We start from the raw sequence: 20,875 nt of genomic DNA on the forward strand, positions 1-20,875 counted from the left end.
ACAGTGGTCTCAATGCCCTGATTAATTGCATTCTGATTTTCTCTTATTTACTTGTAAACATTTGATGAATCCCAATCCTTTTCTTTGATTAATGCTTTGTAGCTTTAAAACTTTCTGGAGGTGTCCATTAGGGTTTACTGACTTTAAATATGTTTCCAACAAAACTTTTTCTGCATTTGCTACCTTTCTCAGAATTGCCCATGTCTTCTGAATTAGGATGTGTTCTTAGAAGCAAGGTTGTCAGAGAAACTGGATGGCTTCTTCCCTGAAACTCACTGCTTAATAAAACTAGGTATCTTCATGCCACCCTGATTTACACTTCTGCTGCAAAGTCTTAGCAACCTGCCATAATTGAGAATATCACAAGTGCATTATGCTGCAAACATATTTTGTCCTATTAGATGTGCATGCTCCCAGAAGACAAGTGGAAATTAATGAAGTGATATAACTCCTCATTCTCAAGGTCTATGACCACTTCATCAAATGAATATGCACTGGCACTGTTAGCTGGAATGTTTAAGAGCACTTTTAAAAAGCAAAACACAGGCACATGCGCAAGCCTTCAGTAGCTTAATTTTGTCAGCTAATGGAAATATGGCATCATTGCCTGGGATAGCTTTGTTGCTGAGAGGGAGGTATTCTTACTGATTCACACCCACGAGCTCATTTCTCTTCCATAAGAGTCATTGCCAGCTGATCAAATTTTGTGTGTCTTTAGGGCCAAAAAAACAAAAAGATTGAAAATGTATCTACCACTGTGTGTTTGTATGGAGGTGCTGTTTAGTTTTGGAGTGGGGGGGAGTTTGTTTGGTGGTTTTTGGTCTTGTCAGGGTTTTGGGGTTTGGTTGGTTGGTGCTTTTGTTTTTCTGTTCTGTTTTGTTTTTTAAGCAAACTTATCTCTACGTATGAAAAGAGAAAGCCTAGAACTGATTTCTTATGTGTTGGCCTGTTCAGTCCACAGAAAAACAAAGCAGGTAAGTTTCTGTTGCAGAAAAAGGGAAGGTAGAAAATCGCAAGCTTTTTTTTCTATTACTCTACTAATTTATGCTTCCCCTCCTTCACATTCGGCAATTTAGAGACTGAGATAATTCTGTACTTGCATTTCACGTTGTTAACCATCTTGCCTTTGAGAAGCTGTCAGAAGGACTCTTGTAATCATGGGGCATCTCCAATGGTGAAAGAGGCAAGCAGTATTTCCTTTCCTTCTTAGGCTATTTTTCCCACAGAGAACGTTTCAAAATATTAACTGCACTGGAAGGTATTTAAGAAGGAAGTGTGGTAAGATAGTACCTACATGATGATCCTATGTATTATTTTGGTTTATGTCTCCTACATTTTTGTTGCACTCATTTTTGATTGTGGGGAACTGGAGACTTAAAGGTGATAGAAAGTACCCTTCAGAAAAAAAAAAAAATCTTTTTATCAAAGATTTCTTAATGTTTATTATAGTATCTGTCGTGTTTACTTTGAATTTATAGTATCTGAGTACCTGTATTCTGGCTTTTTTTCCTCCTTGCTCATGTGTTATAATTTCGGTGGAATTAATGGGATTTGTGCATGGAAATTTCTGTGTTTGTTGCTATTGACCGTCAGGATTTTGTGTGTCCAGCATCCCCAGAGAAGCAGCTTCAAAATAGGAAAAGTAATAGCCATTTCTTTGTGGTTTGATTTTTTTGCAGGCTGCATTCTCTTGAAAGAGGTTTAATATTTTAGGATCTTTTGCTGGCTTGTGTTATTTTTTTAGCTTGTGTCTTCTGACCTTTTGCTGTCATTTACCCTCCCAGTTTTAGGAGAAGAGAGGAACCTAAGAGACTCTGGAAAAGGTAGAAGAACAAGATTTAGGAGGTGTGTTGCCTAGGTATCTTGCTCATGAGGAAACTTGATGCTTTCAAACTGCCCTTTTGAGTAGTGTGAAAGAACCTCTTTGGCAGACCCCTTCCAAGTGCCAGAAACAATGATGTGAAGGCCTGGGAGGTTCTCCTCGCGGCCAGCGAGGCCAGCAGGCAGCCCCTCGCAAGCGCTGGGGGGGGAGGCGAAGGCGCCTGCTTCCGTCCCCTCGCCCACGGCTGCTGGCCTCGCTGCCGGGCTCTGAGAACCGCTGCAACGGTGGGCTCCCGCCATAACCCTGCTGGGAGAGGCTTCTGAGGAGGAGACCTCTGGCAGATGTTCAGCTACCTACTAGCGCGCCTTTGCGAAGCCAGAGGACAAGGACTGTCCCTCCCATGGCAAAGCTGGTCTCTACAGCAACTTTTCAAAACGTCAGCCCCTTGGTACCGTCTAGCTGCAGCAAGTGTAATGGGGCAGAGGCTGGAAAGAGATGAACTAGAGAGAAGCTGTGAGGAAAGGTTAGGCAGAAGACATAAAATGGTAGCACTTAGGGGCAGTGGTGGAGATGAAAAAACAGGGGATGGCAAAGAGCTGCTTTGCAGCAGGGATCTGTGGGGCTTCTTCCCCATCTTTACCCCATACTTCTGTTTTACACCACCTGTCACATTCGATTGTAAGCTGGGAATGGAACTCAGCAGGATCTGATTAACTCGGCTTCAAAATGACTCTGTTCTGAGGATACCTCCTGGTGTTCTGCTGTCTTTTTTTTATCTGTTGTTGGTAATTCTGCACACGCTCTTATTTTAAGAGTTTCGGCCAAGGCCCTCACAAGACTCACTTTGGGAGGAGCACGCCATGGACAATACCTGCTTTACAGTGCTTTACGCTTCATGAGGGGAAACCCCAGGCCATTACAGGGCAGCACATGTTAAAATGATTGGAAGGTAAAATAGCAGCTTTGGTGATGTGTCTTAAAGTTGTATTCCCTTTTCTTACAACCTCTGTCAAGTAAGTGAATGCTTAATGACTCCTATGACTAATTCTGGGATTCTATGGTTTGTCTTGGCATGAATTAAATCCTGCACTCACACTGGTAAAATTATTCCCCTGGAGTAATTTCTTTCGAAATAAGTATTTGCCTTGCAGATGCTAGTGATTAACTGCAGGTTTCAGTAGTGAATACTGCAGTTGTATTCAACCACTAGACATTCTTGCATTCTTCTCCTTTTTCATTGTTTCATGACCAAAGGGAACAGCAACAGAAGTCAAATCAAAGATACAATTTAACTTTTTTTATTTTCCTTTAAAACCAGCATTTTGAAAGTGCCTGATAAAACAACACAGTTGAAAACAAATTACCATAGTCTGCTTTTTATGGGTTGAATACACTTTTGAGAAGTATCTGTTCTAGATAATACTGTTGCATGGATTCAAGTAACTGTAGGGAAATAAGCACCCAGAAACGTTTGTTGTTTGTTTGTTTATTAAAACCAAGATGGTGAGAAGGGAATCAATTATCAGTGCCAGATAATTAACTTTCCACGTGCTTTGTGTTTATTTTCTGATACTTACCCCCTTTTTCTCCAGACTACGTGATTTTTAAATTCTCTTTAGAATTTTATCGTGATATGCCTCCAAACTCTCTTCTCTGGGGATCATGATTCTTGGAAATTAGCTTCTCCAGTAACAGCCATAATCCTAAGGACACTTCTGAAATAAATCCAGATATGAAGTAACATCCAGCAACAAAAATCCCTGAGGGAGAGGATAGGAGACTAGGCAGATAAAAGCAAACAGTAGCTGTGATGACACCACTACTCCCTAATAGCTTTTGTTCATTCGTATTTTTTGACTTTTCCATCTGGAGCACCATCTGTGAAGAAAAGCCTACCCAGTAGTATCGGTCAGTGGAAATACTTTTCCTTCACATACAGTCAGAAGAAATCAGCCTTGAAAAGATTTAATGAGATTGTCTACTCCACCATGCCAGATTATCTGGAAAAAATAGTGTGTCTGCCCTCTTTTCATCTGTGATGGAGACTCCACTATATTCTCAGGTAATCTGTTCTATTGCTTCACTGCACTTCATGTCAGAAAATGTTCACTACTGATTAACCCGAATCTTTCTTGCTGTTGGTTAAGCTGATTAGTTTCCACTATCCTATCCTTTCCTTATGCAAAAGATTCCCTTTGATCTGAAATCTGGTAAATATGACTGCTCAGAAAAATTACATTAAGTGGTCATATTTAGCCCTTTCTTATTATTCTCCCTTAAGTGACAGTTGGTGCCTTTCTTGCGCTGAATATGATGCCCTAAACTAGGCACAAGAAGCTGAACTGGAATGTGAGGTGTTTAACAGCAGGTCTTTTCAGGCACTGTATGTAAACAGTCTCTTCTTATGCAATTAATAAATGGCATGTAATATAATAATGTATGCAGATACTTATTAGAATAGGTTTTATCACTGTTTATTTTTGATGGAAAAATATTTGTCTTAACTGAAACACATCTTTATTAGATTATGATAACTGTACTAATCCCTGCTCCTGTCTCACACACAGAATACAGGCATACCACCTGCAGTCTATAGATACTTTACTGTAATTCCCAAGTCAAACCTCACTTCTCTTGAACAATGTTCAAGATGTAGAACTTCTGTTATTTCCTGCTGTTCTGTTTTTATTCCTTTTACTTAAATTAGTCTGTCTCTACCCTGGTGAACTGAAAGGTTTTTTTCAGTAAACATATGAAAGAGCACTATTACCAGGCAAGATTTTTCTTCAGCCCTGTCATTAATTTACTACTGTATTAATTTCTGCAGTGCCTTCCCCCTCCTGCCCAGTGAATTAACGACCATGAATAATACAGAAAATGATGAAATGCCTTTCAGTCCGAAGGAGCTGACCACAAGGTTGCTTTAGACACTAGTGAGGATTACATCAAGATTACTAACTTGTTAGTATTCTTTTTGGCTTAATTGCATTTTTCTCTCACTAAAATGAAAGGAGTAGTAAAACCAGTAACCATGTAAGTTCCAAATAATTATGGACTTCAAACTGTTCCTTTGCACTTTCACTTCAAAGGCAATCTTCTTGATGACTTACTAGATTGACTTGTGCTCTTGGGCTGTAGAAAGTATTTGATGGCAGTAGTTAATGTAGGCTGTGAATTCATAACTCCTATCTATGAACAGTTTAAAGGTGGAAAAAGATGGTTCTGGTACTTAAAAAAACAACCTAGAGTGATAACAACATAGCAATTCTCAGTTTAGACTAAGTTTTAATTGACAGTTCCTAACATTTATCCTGATAGAAAATGTTCAGAAGCATTGAACAAAAATTGTCATGGTAGATGTCAATTTAGTAATCTAATGAAATGTAAGTGGAGGCTGGTGACATGTCTTTGTGCTACTGGAAGTGCTTTATGTCAGTTCTGTATTGTGAAGCTGAAAGTCCTGTTGCCAGAATAGGATGCAGCAATGTTCTTTCTTTGGGAGAAGCGACTGACCAGAGACCTTTTTGCCCATCTATATTCTTGTACTCATTTTGCCCCAGGGAAGGGCTGGGTGGGTGTGGGACGTGAGCTGACATACGGAAACTCCTAAGCAGTTCTCAAAATTAGTATTAAAAGCCTAAACCAAGGAGTTATTAAAAAATGTAAATGAACCTGATAAGTAGTGGCATTTTTTTCCAAGATTAGTGTAATATTCACATTAATTATGATACTGCTAGATTTTAAACTAGAGCTTCCTTGTCTGGAAGAGGGGTAGCAATCTTTCAGTCAGAGCATTGGGAGAAGCATAAAGGTACACTTAATATGGCAACTGTGTTCTCAGAGCATCTCTTTTCGCATTTTGATTTCCACTCTGCTTCTCCTTTTGACGCTGAAACCTTCTGAGCTGGGACATATGCCAGTTACTGTTTGATTAATGTGTTTTCTAGCTTTGAAGCTCCTAAAAACTGAGCCATGGGCTGAGCTGGGCACTATGCAAATGATTACTTTAGGATACAATCCTTGCTGCAGAAAATGTAAAACCTGAGTTGGAAAAGGTACAAAGAGAAGAGATGAGGATGGGAGACAGGGAATATTATGCTAATGATCCAAGCAGCTAACAATGTAACCACAAACATCTCAGGCTGACACTTAACAAATATCAATGATAACGATTTGTAGAATGCAAAGATTATTGAAAAGTCAGAGCAAATCTTCATCTCTGCATAGGTTAGCAGGAACGCTAAGGTAGAGCTCTAAGTAGGAGGGGTTTAAAATACCATGAGGATTTCCTTTATTTAGGCAACTCCCAAACAGATCTCTAGAATCCATGCTGTTTTAGAAAGATCCTTTGAATCTCCTTTACGATACTTCTTTTGGCTGCATAAATTTTATAAAAAATAATTACAACATGATGTGGGCATGCTGTTGTTCCATTTTGACAGTCAACATATAATACAAAATATAATCAGAAAGATTGTTGTTGTTGTTGTTGTGTGTCTATTGTTGTTGTTAACCTCCATCTTGAGAAAAAGCAGGTGAGAACCTGAGTGGAACAAAGCGGCAGTAAGGGACTTCCTTGTGCATGCCTTGCAGTAGCTGTCTTGCATACTTAAATGATGTTCCTTGTGATGGCAATGGCAGATTGACTTCTGTCTGTCTGCCAATACTGCTAACTGCCGAACTGCAAGCTAAGTAGAAAGGTGAAGGTTACAAAACCGACACCCTGAATTCCCACCAGCGGCTGCCAGTAAGCTTATATCCCTGCTGTGGCATGCACGCTGTGATCTTGAAGTAAAAATACCTGCCGAAGAGGGGTACAAAACTCTCAGGTCACTTTAGCCTGCATACGTAGGGGGGATGAAGAAGGTGTTACAGCAACCCCATGTCAAGAAACAGCCAGGGGTGCTTGTGGCAGGCTCTTGGTTAGCCTCTGGCAGGAGTGTGCTGCTTAGCTTCAGGCAGCTGCTTCAGGCACCTCTGTTGTGCTGCTACAGTCTTTAGGTTGTCTGCTCATTCTGCAGAAAAAAAGCAGGGTCCTCTAGACTTTTAAAGGCATGTGACTTTCTCTTGTTGAATATGTAAAAGCTTAGGGGAATTACCAAAGCTAAACTGACTAGCAAAAGTTAGGAGGGTATTCACTCCTCCTATGGGACACAGATGTTAAAAATCAAGCCCTACCGTATTTTCTGTGGTTTCCTAACATCTATCTCTGTTCGGAGTTCTTACTGCAAGAGGTATGCAAGGCCTTAGACAAAACTGCTGATGTCCCAACAGCCCTGTTTCCTCTGGTCCAGACATGCCTCTCCACAGCTCCATTTACACCCCACGTGCACAGGATGGGTAGGTGGCCAGGGGTTGGGGTCTTCGTGACTGTGTTGTAGCTGCTTTCCCTGCCCCATGTGTGCTCAGCGAGAGTGCCCCTTAGCAGCATCTGCAGCAACAGCCACCCCTGAGCCCACACCTTCCCCCCATTGCTCCAGACTAGTCCTTTTTTTTTCCTTTAAGGAAGGCATTATGCAACTAGAGCAGTGCAGTTTGAAACAATTAGGGAAAAGATCTCAAGGGTAGAAAACTTTGCTGACATGTTTACAAGATTAGCATGGACATGGCATCCTCTCTGACAATTAAGTGTAACAGTCAAAGTGGCCAATGCGGTTTTACTCTATGCTTAAGTATATAAGCTGACTCATTCAAAGACATGCAGAGGCTTTAGAAATCAACTTGCAGTTTTACAACCTTATATTATTTTCCTTATACTGAGTTGGGCTGTTTCTGACAAGACTTCTCTAACTCGTCATAACCTTGCACAGCTCTTTAAGGCTCACTGGCACCTTGCCTCTGAGGAGGAAATGCTGACGACACTCCCCGTGATGGATCTAGTATTTCCCATCTGGCTCTCCCCTCAGGTAGGGTAATGGTCTAGCGTACAGGTTATATCAAAAATCTGTGCCAGTACCTCTAACTTTTGCAAGCAAGACTGAAGCACAATCAGAGGAGATGCAGTGTTTATCTCTTGAGAATACTGTTCTGTTTCCATGGCAGTAGACAGCTCAGTCCAGATTTGGGCAATTTTGTCTGCAAAGTAGCATGAAAAAAATTAGGAGAGAAAAACTTGACTGCAGCTGAATGGAGGCAGTCAAAATTAATCAAGCTTGCATACACTGAGATTGGGTCTGCTATATGAGACTGCAGACACTACAAAGAAATCTCTTTGCTTCCTGCATAGCTAAGGCATCTGATTTAAAATCTGCGTGCCTCAGTCAGTAAGACTCTGCGGGAGACTTCTGCCACTTGCACACTAGGAGTTTCCCTTCTGACATGTAAACTATAACTACTCACAATGGGCAGATAAAACCATTCCAAAACATAAATATCAAACTTTGATTCAATAGTAGAGAATGAACTGTTGTTACAAAATCTCTTCCATGCACTAATAGAGTGATCAATTAAATGGCTGTAGCTTCAGGGGTGCCTCAAAGATCATCAGTGCAAACATCTTCAGAAGATAACCTACTAAAGCAGATCTCTTGCCTTCTTGAGGTATATGTATTATGGTCTCTTACTAAAAATTAATATAAATAATGGAGTTTGTTGGTCAGAGAAAGGAGGAAAATGATAGATGAGTGAGGTAGGTTTCCAGTTTGGTGGAATGCAGAAACTAAGTGGAGCAATGCCAGTCATCTGAAAACCCTTGTAGTCCTTTTAGTGTGTTTTCACTGATCTTTGATGGCATGTGAGGGTGGGTTTGCCGACTTCCTCAAATAAATCACCATCATATGTGGGTTATGTATCAGATTTGAACCATTTTTAGGAGAAAATCACTAAAAGGTAGCATTAAGTGAAACATAAAACTGCTTCCAGAAAATGTTAAGTGGACCTATTCTTTTAAAAACACAGACTAGCTGTTCAATAACAGTTTGAATATCGACTGAGGTAGTAGACAGTGTGTGCTGGATGATAGATAATATAATTTAGCAAAATAAAAATGTAAAGGTCTCCTTTTTTCTTTTTCCCCCTCTGTAGGAGTCAAATTATGTCCAACTCCATTTGATCACTTCAGAGACTTAGAAACTAAAGATTGCTTTAAGTTTATTTGTAAGGTTGCTTAGTGGTACTTGTACAGTGCCCTTGTAAATTGGCTGTTTCTTAATACAGTCTTTGCCAATGAAATGAAAATGACAGATGTTTCAGAGCAAACTGTGTTATAGATCTGGGTGTTTTTGTCATGTTTTGTTCTGTTTGTTTTTTGATTTGTTTTTTCCTTAAGAGACTGCTAAAATAATAATAAGGCACTTCTGCTTAGACAGATTTAGTTATTTCAGAGCATGCTCTTCCGTAGCTGAAGAAAACTATATGTCCTGCATCTTCTAGGTGACTGTTGATTATTTATATTATGGGAGTGCCTTAAGACTGGCAACAAGATGAGGCCTTCGGTATGTTAACACAAAATTTTATTATTGATGTGTTGCCCCAAAACTTCAGTCCAAAATCAATGAGATGGATAAAGAATAGAAAATTACAGAAATGTTGGGAATAGCATTTCCCAAAATTTTCATGAGGCTTGTGTTCCTGTGCTGGAAATCAGAAGTGAGGTCAGTGCAGGCTAGCTCATCTCTGCTGGCTCTGACAGCCATTCTGTAAGAGAAGATACGTGGCTTGGGCATTTCCCCTTTTTTTCATCTCCCCGTGCTTTCTGATTACAAATGGAAATATTTACCTCTTTTGTATGATGCAGGCTCATACCCATGACTTGTAACTAGTTAGTTTGGAGGTACTGCATACATTGCTGTCCCTCAGGGCTCCGTATGTTTGACTAGGTCATTCCAAGACCTTTCTTTTCAGTCTCTGTAAGTATATAGAGCACCTGAAAAAAGCTCAGTCCATGTATTTACATTCTACTTGAAGTAAAGAGTAAATGACTGTTGAAGAACTTAGTACTGTTCTCACTGTTTAATTAGTCTTCTTTACAAATGCACAATCTTGCTGACAGGTGACAGTCCCTCAGAAGTGGCATCCTGTGCTGGCAAGTTATGAATGAGAAAGACATATCACTGACCTTTAACTGGAATTGAAGCAAAATTTCAGAATAGATCAAAAATTCATTCCAACTATTTCAGCACTGGCCACTAAAAATGTGAGTACGGACAGAGCCTGAGGCAATGCCTCTTCTATAAGTGGAATGTAATATCCTATATCTCTTGAGAAAATGTGCATCCCACAAATGTGAATCAGCACTGGCAAAGCTACTTGAATTACAGCAGAAACAGGTGAGTAATCCTTCTTTCCACCGTCTTCCATTGTTAATACCTCTGGCATTAGTAATTGGAGGGAGCCAAAGGGCACCCCGGGGTAATGAATGAAAAAGGCAGTGGCTAGGAGAAGATTCTGGGGTGGTTGATGTTTGGGAAAAGGGTGTGTGGGATCCACTCCTGATTTAGAGGAACAGTGGAATTGAGAGCAGAGGCTGATGGTATCTAAGGGGTTGCCCCCTGTGAGATCCTGTGCTTTGGGTCTGGAATTTTATGAGGCTGGTTGGAGGAGGCAATCGGTTGGAACAGCTCCACTTGCCTTGTATGCGTGTTCTTGGCACATCGTGGGCAAAACAGTGCTGAGTTGAGGAATTTTCACTTATTTTATTTATTTCAACCACATGGGAGGCAAGTGTTGGGGGCTCCTGGCTGGCTGAGGCTCTGGAGGGCTGGGGGCTGCTCCCAGCAGGGCAGAGCCAGTTGGAAATGTATGGGACTGGCACCGGGAAGCTCATGGCCCCCTCCCTGCAGGCACCCTCCAGTCCTGCTGCCCAAACCTTGCCGTTTGCACCCAACGTGCTTAGTCAAGCTGTTCGCATTTGAAGGAATGCATTTTTGCTGCAGAGGCGATGCTAAGCAGGTTGCTGAACTTGCACCTGCCAGCGCTGAGAGCTTTGGAAAACAGGGGAAGGTAGAAGGAATTGGGGAGAGAAGCAGAAAAGAGATGGGGAAGATGTCTCTGGAGAGAGCTGGGACGGAATGGGACAGGCTTGAGTTTCACTGTGAGGGGGAATCTGAGGGACACCCTGTAGAAGGAGTCCAGCTCTAGCTCAGCCCCAAAAGAGAATTGGCCAGTTCTGCACTGGATCTGCCTGAACCTGGAAAGGTGAAAGAAATGGTGTAGCTTGTGGTATCAGAAGCTTGTGAAGAGGAATGTTGCTTTGAAATCTTTCGAGCACCTGTGGGAGGACTGGAGAACAGAGAAGACGATGAGAACGTACACGTTGGTGTGTTCCAGGGTCTCAACTTACAGCAGAGGGAAACATGAGGGTTTCCAAGGGAAAGTGTAACTGTTCAGCTCAGAGCTGTGTGAGACACAGGGCTGCGGCTGGAGTTAACATGAGGTAGAAAGGGCCAGGCCCAGCTCTGCAGCGATGTCGCTTCACGCTCTCCTTCCCAACACCCCTTTCTTTTGAAAAGAGAAACCTGAAGCCTATTTTAATGTACGTAAAACTGTACATTTTACCACCTCCTATCCACCACCAGGGAAGGCAATGACTTAACCATGTAGCATGGGTTGTGCTGTGGATTATTAATTAGGTAATGCAATCAGTGCTTGCCTCTTTTTTTATACGGTATCATGTGTCTTCTCAGGAAACCCCAATTTTGGGTTCTCTAGTTTTTCTTTTCTTGATAAATATAACATACAAGGAACTTTTCCAGGTTTTCATTTTTTGATGAGAGGTACCACATTCCCCAGAATTTCACAAAGAATTGAGGCTCTGGACTGGGGGAAGGCAGATGAAGCACACCTGTGTGTATGCAGTGCCTCATACAGGGGACTCCCACCTGCCACTGTGGGACTAACAGTAGACTAATTTCATGACAGCTTTCACATTTTGTCCATCTGCCTTGTCCAATCTTAGTTTTATTTATATCTTTCTACAGTAAGACCTTTTTTCACCAATTCGGTGTTATTTATCAAACCAAGCTTACATTTCAATTGCATTAACTAAAAATGCAATCATGCTTTGAAATTTTAAAATAATGACAACTTTCTGCTGGCTTTGTTTCTAGCCTTGTCCAATTTAACTACACCATGGCTCCTTACAGTTGTATTTCACAGACATTTACTTAATCTATTCATTCTTTTTTTTGCAGTTTCAGAGTTGGATTCTGTCTTATCATCAATGTACTTCAATATAATGTGGCTGTCATGTTCTGCAAGATCTGTAATGAATTAGTACATATAATTGTAAACAGTAAAGATGATTATAAATAATAAGGGAAAACAGAAAAATATGTGAAAGAAACAAGTATAAGCTTAATAAAATGTTAATGACAGTGGATATTCAAAATAACTACTTCATTTACTTAATCATCAACTAAACGGATATAAATTAATCATATTTGGGCTGTGTCACACTGTCTTCAATTATAATTTTCCATTATAAAATTGAATTTTTTTTTTTTCCCGATTGCAACATCATATGAAAAATATGAAATGGTGACCTGGACTAGAAAAACTTGGTGGCTTCTGCCTCAGGAAGACAGATGGTGTCTGGGCAGGTTAATGTCCCCAGGGACCCCCTAGTCATCAGGGACAGAGCTCCTCCAGAAGGTGATTTAGAGCATGACTGTAACTGGGGTACACTGCATTTGTCCTTAAATTTGTTTTTCTGTTCCACATGTCCTTTCTTCCATTTACTCTTTTATTGTTAGACAGCTGGTAACCCAATGGCTTTGCATTGCAGTACTCAAGCTTGCAAGAAGAATGATTGCTGCTAGTAAGCAAAATGCTCATTTGTCTTGGGTTTCTCATAGAAGTCTTCACATCCAATTTTCTTGCTTTGTTGGTTAAAACAGTAACATAAGACCTTTCCTTTCACAATACCTATCCAGCAGGGAAAATTGCTTGTGAACTGCTCAGTGTCATTCAGTTCCTCAAAGAAAGTTTCAATTCCTGAGCTACAGAAATGCTACCACTTAACTTTTACATTAATATGTTTAAGACAGTATGTGTAAATAGTTATTAGTTTTTTTCCATTTGCAGATATATTTCATGGTAGGACTCACCCAGGAGGCACATTTCTCTATGTCTCATGGTTTTACTTTTATTGGAAGCACTGAGGAGTGCAAAAATTCAGGTCAATCTCTTGTAGAGGGGAAATTAATTCATAAATGCTACTACAGTTGCTTATGTAGAATATAGTCATTCAAGAAAATGTCGGCTCTGGAAGTCAATGTCTGATATAATTTAATTCTTACCGATAAGTCTGCCACATGCTGAAAATACAAGGAAGAATGACATACAGAGAAATTAATAGAATTATATTTAGTAACAGACATGTTGTAGAATATGGGCATTTTGACATGACTGAAGAACTATTATATTCTGGAAGAGTCCATTTCTTTTCTTACCAACTAGAAAAACTATTTCTGTGGCTTATTCTTTGCAATGCAATAAAAAACCCCGTGTGCATAAGAAACCTGAAGCGTACACAGATCTCTCATAATTCATGCATTTTTCACAGCATTGACATTATGGAGTATGAATATAAAGTTTTTGTTTATGAGATGCCATACTTGTTAGTCTTAGGTTGCTTAGGTTGTTGGGTGGGTTATGTTTTTCTTTATGGGGGGCTGGGTTTTAGGGGATTTTGTGTTTGGTTTCGTTGTTTTGGTTTGGATTTTTTGTTTGTGGTGGTTTGTTTTTTTGTTGTGTTTTGGGATGGTTTGTTGTTTTTTTGTTTTGTGTTTTTTTTTGTTTGTTTGTTTGTTTTTTTTTATTTTTTTGTAGAAGGGAGTGCTTGTCTTATAACTTCAGCACAGATGGGACTTAAGCAGACAGTGACAGGTCAGAGGGAAGTCCTGGTATTCTGTGATGATGCAGTTTGTCTAGTGTTTTGGCAGCTACTGCCACCCCATGGTTTTCCGTAATGGATGAATGCTGCAGAGCTTTAATACATTGCATTTCTCCAGAAACCTCTCGTAGGTCAGAGAGAAGACAATGAATATTCATTTGGTCTTACTCCCTCCTTCTTCTTTTCAGAAAAATCCCCTCTGCAAAGAAAAGTGAGTATGGTGTGAGCAGTGTTGCTTTGGTTTAGGATGGGTGAGTCCTTTCCATTGGATTTACAACTATTTAACTGAATATTAATTTTGGCTCCTGGGAGTTTTCACTAACTGATTATATCTGCTTTGGCAGGATATATTTTGCCTTTTAGGACATTCAAAACGTACATCCGGAGAAAGCTTTTAAATCCCATTTCTTAAAGTTGTTGCTGCATTGGGAGTCTGTGTTTACATCATGGATGCCACGTACAGACAGATTTGGGTTAAAGCAATCTGGTCTAAGCACAGTGTCCTCCGAGCATCACTTCCAGCAGAGCTTTTCCCTCTCAATGCCAGCAAGTGCCCAGCCGAAGGCTCTGATGTGGAAGGGGGATGTTTCAGGTACCATTATTCCACTCATTACCCTACTTCATGCCAGGGAACACCTTTGGTGTGAAGGAAGATTTTTCTTTTGAGGAAGTGGCGAGAGCAATGACCTCTTGTTTTGTACATCGTCTCTCTGGGGCTGGAAGCTTCTTTCCCTTTGACCAACCCAGTTGAAACCAAGCATCGGTAAAATAGGCTGTAGAAGATAACTCAGCTGGTTTGGAGGCAAAGGCTTTGGCACAGGCATTGGGCACCCTCATATATTATTGGGGTCTCTCAATTTCCATTTCCCCCATCACTCCCAACCTCCAAGTACAAAGTCTACTGCGTATGAAGTGTACCCGCGGCACCGTATCTGTTATTTTCCAGCTGACCTAAAGGCTGGATCTCCTGTCCTTGAGCCCTCTCTCCCTGGGCCCCTCAGGCTGGGGCTCCCCAGAAGCTGTCCTGTGCTGGAGCTGGCTCTTCAGGCTCCCTGGGAACCAGGGAGGGGGGTTCCATGCTGCAGCATTCAGCTCACACCGGGAGCATCCCCTGCCCTGCCGGCCGAGGCCGTGGGTGCTGGGTGACCCCAGGGGTGCAGGCACCAGCCTGCCAGGCAAAGGACCCTCTCCTGGGGGGGCTGAGCAGCTCCTCGTCGAAGTCACCTGTAGCTAGGCGCTGCTTTTCCTCCATTCCTCTGGGAAAAAAAAAAAAAAAAAAAAAAAAAAGAAAAAAGCTCTTCTCAGCCCCGCTCCCTTCCCGTGTGTTTTCCTGAAAGTGAACCAAATTTACATGTAGCAGGAGCGGAGGTGGTGTCGCCTTTTTTGGGAGAGCTGTGGTATTTGTTTTCGCTATCGCCTCTCTCCGCCCCACGGGGCTGGGAGTGGGGGGCTGGAGGGGTACGGAGGGACGGCTGCCCTGCCCCCGCCCCGGGGAGGAGCTTCAGCCCCAAATGAGGTACAATTTTCACTTTTCGGGTTCGTTTTCCCGGAGAGGCGTTGGGATTACGGCAGCCAGCGGTCCCCGAGGTGCCCCGGCCCGGCGCCCATGGGGAAAGGCTGCTCCCCCCTTGTAAAATGAAGGGAGCGGGATCTCCGAGCGCGGGGCGGGAGCCGCTTTTACGCCTTTGGGAGTTGAGCATGGAGGGCGGTAAAACAGCTACCTGAACGCGGAAAGCAAAAAAAGAAAACACCTCCCCCCCCCCCGCCCCAGACCCAACAACAAGTAGTTCTCGCCTGGCAGGGAAGCACGGAGAGAGGCTGGGAATCGGCGTCCACCGCCACGCGCGACCGGAGCCCGCCTGGGAAGAGGAGCCGCCTTCTCTCCTGTGGCGAAGGTAGCGGCGGGGAGGACGAGGGGCTGGCGGGGGGCAGCGGGCAGAAACCCACGGCAGCCCGGCGCCGGTTCCACCGGCCCTTCCCCGAGATGCACGCTCCTCTCCGTGATTCGTCTGAGAAAGTAGCGGGCCGAGCTCCACGCAGGCAGCTTTTCCAAGGGTGTGCCTGCTGCCTGAGCTTATTGGGGGGCTTGGCGTTTCTTCCCAAAAAACAATCCCTCCCTCCCAAAATGAGGAGGGAAGAGACTAACCTCTAATTCCGCGCCCCCCCCCCCTTTTTTTTTTTTTTTTTTTTTTTTTTTTTCCCCCTCCCCCTGGTGAAGCTGTGAGGCTAATAAAAGGTAGATGCCCATTAAATAATTAACCGCACACTTTCTATTCCGTCAGCTCGGTTCACGCAGCCCCGTGAGGGAGAAGGGGGTGGGGACGGTGGCGGATCCGTTCGCGGGAGCAGCAGCAGTAGTGCCATTTCGGTAGTCTGCTTCCAGGGGAAACGTGTATGTCTCGGGGTGTGTGTGCGGGGAACCCCGATCTTTGCCCGGGGCGGGCAGGCGGGAGAGCCCTCGGCGGGAGGAGCCCAGCGGTGGGGGGCGCGGAGCCGGGGGCTGGCGGCGGGGCGGGCCGGGAGGGCTCTGCCGGAGGTGCGGGGCGGCGGGAGATCGAGGGGATGGAGCGGGCTGGGGCAGGCGGTGGCGATGGGGGATAGCCACCCCGCCCCATCCCCCCCCTCCCCGGTCATGCCTGGGGGGGCTTCTCCTCGATTTTTTCTTTCTCTTTGCGTTTAAGGCAGAAGCTCATCCACCGCGGACCTGCCCGTGATCGGCTGCCCGCACCCCCTCCACCTTGCCCAGCGACCGGTCCGTCCTACCCCCTTCCCCCCTCCCTCCCCCCCCCCCCCCCCCCCCATCCTCGCTGCCGCCTCCCGCGCCCTCCCCAGTCTCTCCAGTCATGTCCGACCCGGAGCGATGGGGAAGCTCGAGGACAACGAGAGGGTGATCCTCAACGTGGGGGGGACGCGGCACGAGACCTACCGCAGCACCCTGAAGACCCTGCCGGGGACCCGCCTGGCCCTGCTCGCCTGCGAGTCCCAGAGCGAGTCCCCGGGCGGCGAGGAGCCCCCCAACGCGCCGCCGCCGGCGGGCGGCTGCCCGGAGCCCGGCAGCGGCTGCAGCCCCCGGGGCAGCGGCGGCGCCAGCGAGTTTTTTTTCGACCGGCACCCGGGGGTCTTCGCCTATGTGCTCAACTACTACCGCACCGGCAAGCTGCACTGCCCCGCCGACGTCTGCGGGCCGCTCTTCGAGGAGGAGCTGGCCTTCTGGGGCATCGACGAGACCGACGTGGAGCCCTGCTGCTGGATGACCTACCGCCAGCACCGCGACGCCGAGGAGGCCCTCGACATCTTCGAGGCGCCCGACCTGCTGACGGGCGAGCCACCCCCGGACGGCGACGACGACGACCTGGCTGCCAAGAGGCTGGGCATCGAGGACGTGGGGGCGACCGCCGAGGGCAAGGGCGGGCGCTGGCGGCGGCTGCAGCCCCGCGTCTGGGCGCTCTTCGAGGACCCCTACTCCTCGCGGGCTGCCAGGGTAAGCGCCGCCGGACGGCGCTCCCGCCCGGGGCGGCAGGGCAGGCCGAGGGGCTTCCAGGGGCGCGCACGCCGTGGTCCCGCTGCGTGGGAGGCGGGGACGTGGGACGCCAAGGGGAAGCTCGCCCCGCGTGGGTGGGTGCGCGGAGGCGAGGCTTTGGTGGGCTGCTGCGTGGGGGGGGGGGGGTGGAGGGGTGTGAGCGTTGGCTCCCCGTGGGGCGGTGGTGCTGGTCCCCGCTGCGTCTGCAGGCGATGTCGGGCAGTGAGGGGGTCCCACCGTGGGAGTGTACGTGGGGTGCGGTGGGAGCTGTGCCCCAAGGAGCCTGCGAGGGAGCCACGCTCACCTCCCTGGCCTGGGTGGGGGTGTTGGAGGTGCTCTCACTGGGGGACCCGTTTGTGTTTGGGGGATGTGGGTAGGAAACAACCCCACGGTGTCGTTCTCCTTTCTGATCCACCTGCATGGAGGTATTTTTGGGGCCAGGGCAGTTGGCCCCGCTGGAGGCCATCATCCCTTCCCCAGCTGTCAGAGGTCTCGGGTTTGGGGTGAGGTGGTGACAGCGAAGCCGGAGAGCGACCTCAGCCCTTTCCCAGCTTCGCCCTGTCCATGCTGGGAGGTGCTCCGAGTTCAGTAAAGTAAGTGTGACAGGGGGGTCACCCTGGCTCTTCCTCCATTGATTTCTCAGGGTGACCCTCATTAGCTCTGTGACTGAGGGTACAGGTACAAGGCAGTAAACGATCGTACTAAGTTTCCTTTATTTAGGGATTTTAGATTTTGATGCTGACTACTTTCTACTTTGATGATTTGCACTTCTGTCTTTTAGTTGCTGTTGTTAGTGGTGATGTGGGTTCGTTTTCTAACTCGGGGCTTTGGAGCAAACAAATGGTTGTAATTCCTTTGACAGAAATACATAGTGGTGCCTCAAATTTAACAACGAGAAAAGCAGCCACCAGCAAATCCTCCCTGCAATACAAGAAAAAGAACTTGTAATCGGAAATGTTTGATTATAAAATGGTGCTAAGTGTTTTGCAGCATGTTTACCAGGATTTGCATGAAGTGTTCAGGGCTAAGCCTCATCCCGCAGAAAAGCGCAGTTATGGTAGGTGTCGTCTCCTGCTCAGTTCCACTGATTTCTCTGGCAATCTCGTAGATGTGACCACAAGCATGTGCTTAAGTGACTTCCTAAGTTGTACCCTGTGGCCTGATGCAGTTTCTGTGGAAGTTAGCAACTCCTGTGAGCTTAGTGAGGTAAGCTAAACAGAAAGTAAAAGTCCTCGTAGTTACTACTATCACTTGCTGAGTGCCAGTGTTGTTTATGTTTTTTGAAGGTTGCCCACCAATGCATTTTCCCATGGCAGCCGGCTTCAGCAGCTACTTGAAGTAATTTTTAAATAAAGGGTCGGTTCTGAATAAAAACTACCAGAAGTGTCTATCTTTGCTTATCAGTGACATACCCACGTTGCTCACCTCTTGCCTGTCTGAATCCCCGAGAAAATTTGGCTGTCAGTTACCCAACGCAACAGTAGTATGTGTGGTGGTTGTGCTGCAGGTTGTCTTTCACCTACTGTTTCCTGGCAAGTTGCTGACAGTGTCGCTTCTGCAGCTTTTACGAGAGGGAATCTTTTCACTCAACTTTGCTGGAGAAATGAAGAGTGCAAAGTAAATGTTAAATGGAAGATACCAGGAGAAGTAGGAAGGTGGGCATGCTGATTGTGCTTGCGCCCTGGAGTTGTAGCTGACACTTGGGTTTTCAGTCCACTTTGGTCCACTCTTTGACATAATCTGTAGGCACTTGCTTTCCAAATTTTCCATCTGTACTAGACCATCCTGAACTGTCAGTGGCTTGGGTAAAGATATTTCAAATTTGAAAACAAATGTCATAATTAACACAATAATATAAAATTGTGACACGGCAATATTAATCTCTTTGAAGATAAGGTGTTTAATTTTTTAAAACTTACAAACTGTTTTTAAATATTATATTCTGATTTCAACCACAGGCAGCCAGAGTAAGGCAGTGTCAGAGCTGTAACAACTGTCTAAATCAGTGTTTTAATTTTCTTCAAGGCTGCTACTCTGTACCTTGATCTTTCAGGTAGGGAGATAACTTTGAGAATTGCTGGCAAGTTTTAAAGCATTAAATAAATTTGTATTTAAGGACCAGCAAGCACTTAGTAAGCACTCTTGAACACGGTAATTTAAGGTGATGGTAACCTTAGTTTGGAACTGAGACGTTACTGTCAATTCAACATTTTCCCACACCTGAAACATTAGACATTATTTTCTGAGTATTCTGGCAAATACACTTGTGTTTTGTGTCAGCTGAAATGATGACTAACTCTAAAAACATTTGAGTGAAATCCTGGCCTTACTGAAATCAAGACAAAACTCTGTGAACATCAATCTTTGCCTCATAATGTTAGCTACTGACTCATACAGTGCTTAGCTTATGATGAAGCTGCTTAGTGGTAAACTTTCTTAATAACTGTGGTAATTATTTTTTTTTTAGCTTTACTGCCTGATTTAATTTCATCAATGTCTTTTTCTGGGAAATATGATGATGATAAAAATGGGATATTTTCTATTAATGAAATGGTACTTAATATTTGTGATTTTCTTTATCCTAAACTGTGATCTCTAAAAATAGAAATTTATAGAAATTCAAATATAAGTTGCCATGGTAACCTATTGGGGGATAGTGCACGCACAAGATTATTCTAGCAAGACCATCCAGTGATGTTATATAAATAGTGAAACTAGTTTGTTGACAAGAAGGTTTACTTTATTTGACATTCTAAAAAAGAAATTCAACTTCTAGTGTATGCAGTTTGATACTTGGATAGCGACAACTACTAAACATGGGTTTTTGTAAATATAAAATGTAATCCACGTACATACAATTGCTTTGAAACCTGCAATGCTTTTCTTTGTTTCTCAAGTTCAGGAGTTACGTCTGAATATTATTTCTGTTTCCATTTTGCTGTTTTGGACTTCATAGACTGTGAAATGAAATTAAAAGGTACAGCGGTACTGCTTTCACTCCAGGCTTAATAGAGCAATTGTTCACAAAGTGCTCTTTGACAGAATGTTGTTATGTAGATACGGAAACCTATGGGCATAAGACACTGTGAAACACACTTACCTGATTCTTATCTAAATTGAATGTGTATTTTGAGTTTCGCTGCTTAATGCCTGCAAATGATTTTGGTATCCTTTGATGGTTTATAAGTGCAAAGTACTCATTCTTTAGTAAAGTGCAAAGATATGTCTAAATAGTTTGTAAGAAAGTACAAGAGGCGTAATTAAGCACTGAGTTTAAAAAGAGTATCTGCAGATGCCCAGCAGGACCTAGAACATCAGTGTTAGTGTCAGATATCATATTCCAAATCAAGCTTTTAAGGCCTTTTACTTTTGAATAATAGTTGAAACATGATGCTGTTTAAAGAAGTAGTTAGTATTTGTCATTAATTCCTCCCCCCCCCCCCCCCCCCAAGTATTATGGTTTGCTCCTGAACTTAGTGTAAGAACTCAAAGGTGGCCCCAGGATTCACAAAGTTCGTAGCTGTATATCCTTCACTTTCTGAGAGGACTGTAAATCTGTTCTGGGGTAAGGACGGAGCGCCTGCGGAGGCGGGCAGCTCAGCGGTGCGGTGCGGGGCTCGGCGTGGCCCGGGGCACTGGAGCAGATGCTGCCTGCAACACTCTTGCTGTTTTCAGCAGCTGAAGGCAAATTGCAGCACCC

General features: G+C 44.3%; 1 protein-coding gene across 12 annotated transcripts in view; it reads left to right on the forward strand.

Annotated features, from left to right (window-relative positions):
• The first annotated feature begins 14,967 nt into the window (after positions 1-14,967).
• The window catches only part of KCNC2 (potassium voltage-gated channel subfamily C member 2), a 105,563-nt gene continuing 99,655 nt past the window's right edge, over positions 14,968-20,875 (forward strand). For 6 of the 12 annotated variants that reach the window (XM_042792912.1, XM_042792915.1, XM_042792905.1 and 3 more), the window contains exons 1-2: positions 15,194-15,550; positions 16,337-17,136. In XM_042792912.1, coding sequence (XP_042648846.1) covers positions 16,516-17,136 — 621 coding nt within the window. In that variant the 5' untranslated portion in view covers positions 15,194-15,550; positions 16,337-16,515. Of the gene's footprint in view, positions 15,172-15,192; positions 15,551-15,881; positions 16,048-16,336; positions 17,137-20,875 lie in introns of those variants that run through there. The other 6 variants (XM_042792906.1, XM_042792914.1, XM_042792908.1 and 3 more) reach the window with 6 other exon arrangements.

The sequence above is a fragment of the Tyto alba genome, unplaced genomic scaffold, assembly GCF_018691265.1.
Source record: "Tyto alba isolate M040663 unplaced genomic scaffold, T.alba_DEE_v4.0 Super-Scaffold_2, whole genome shotgun sequence".
Taxonomy (NCBI): domain Eukaryota; kingdom Metazoa; phylum Chordata; class Aves; order Strigiformes; family Tytonidae; genus Tyto; species Tyto alba.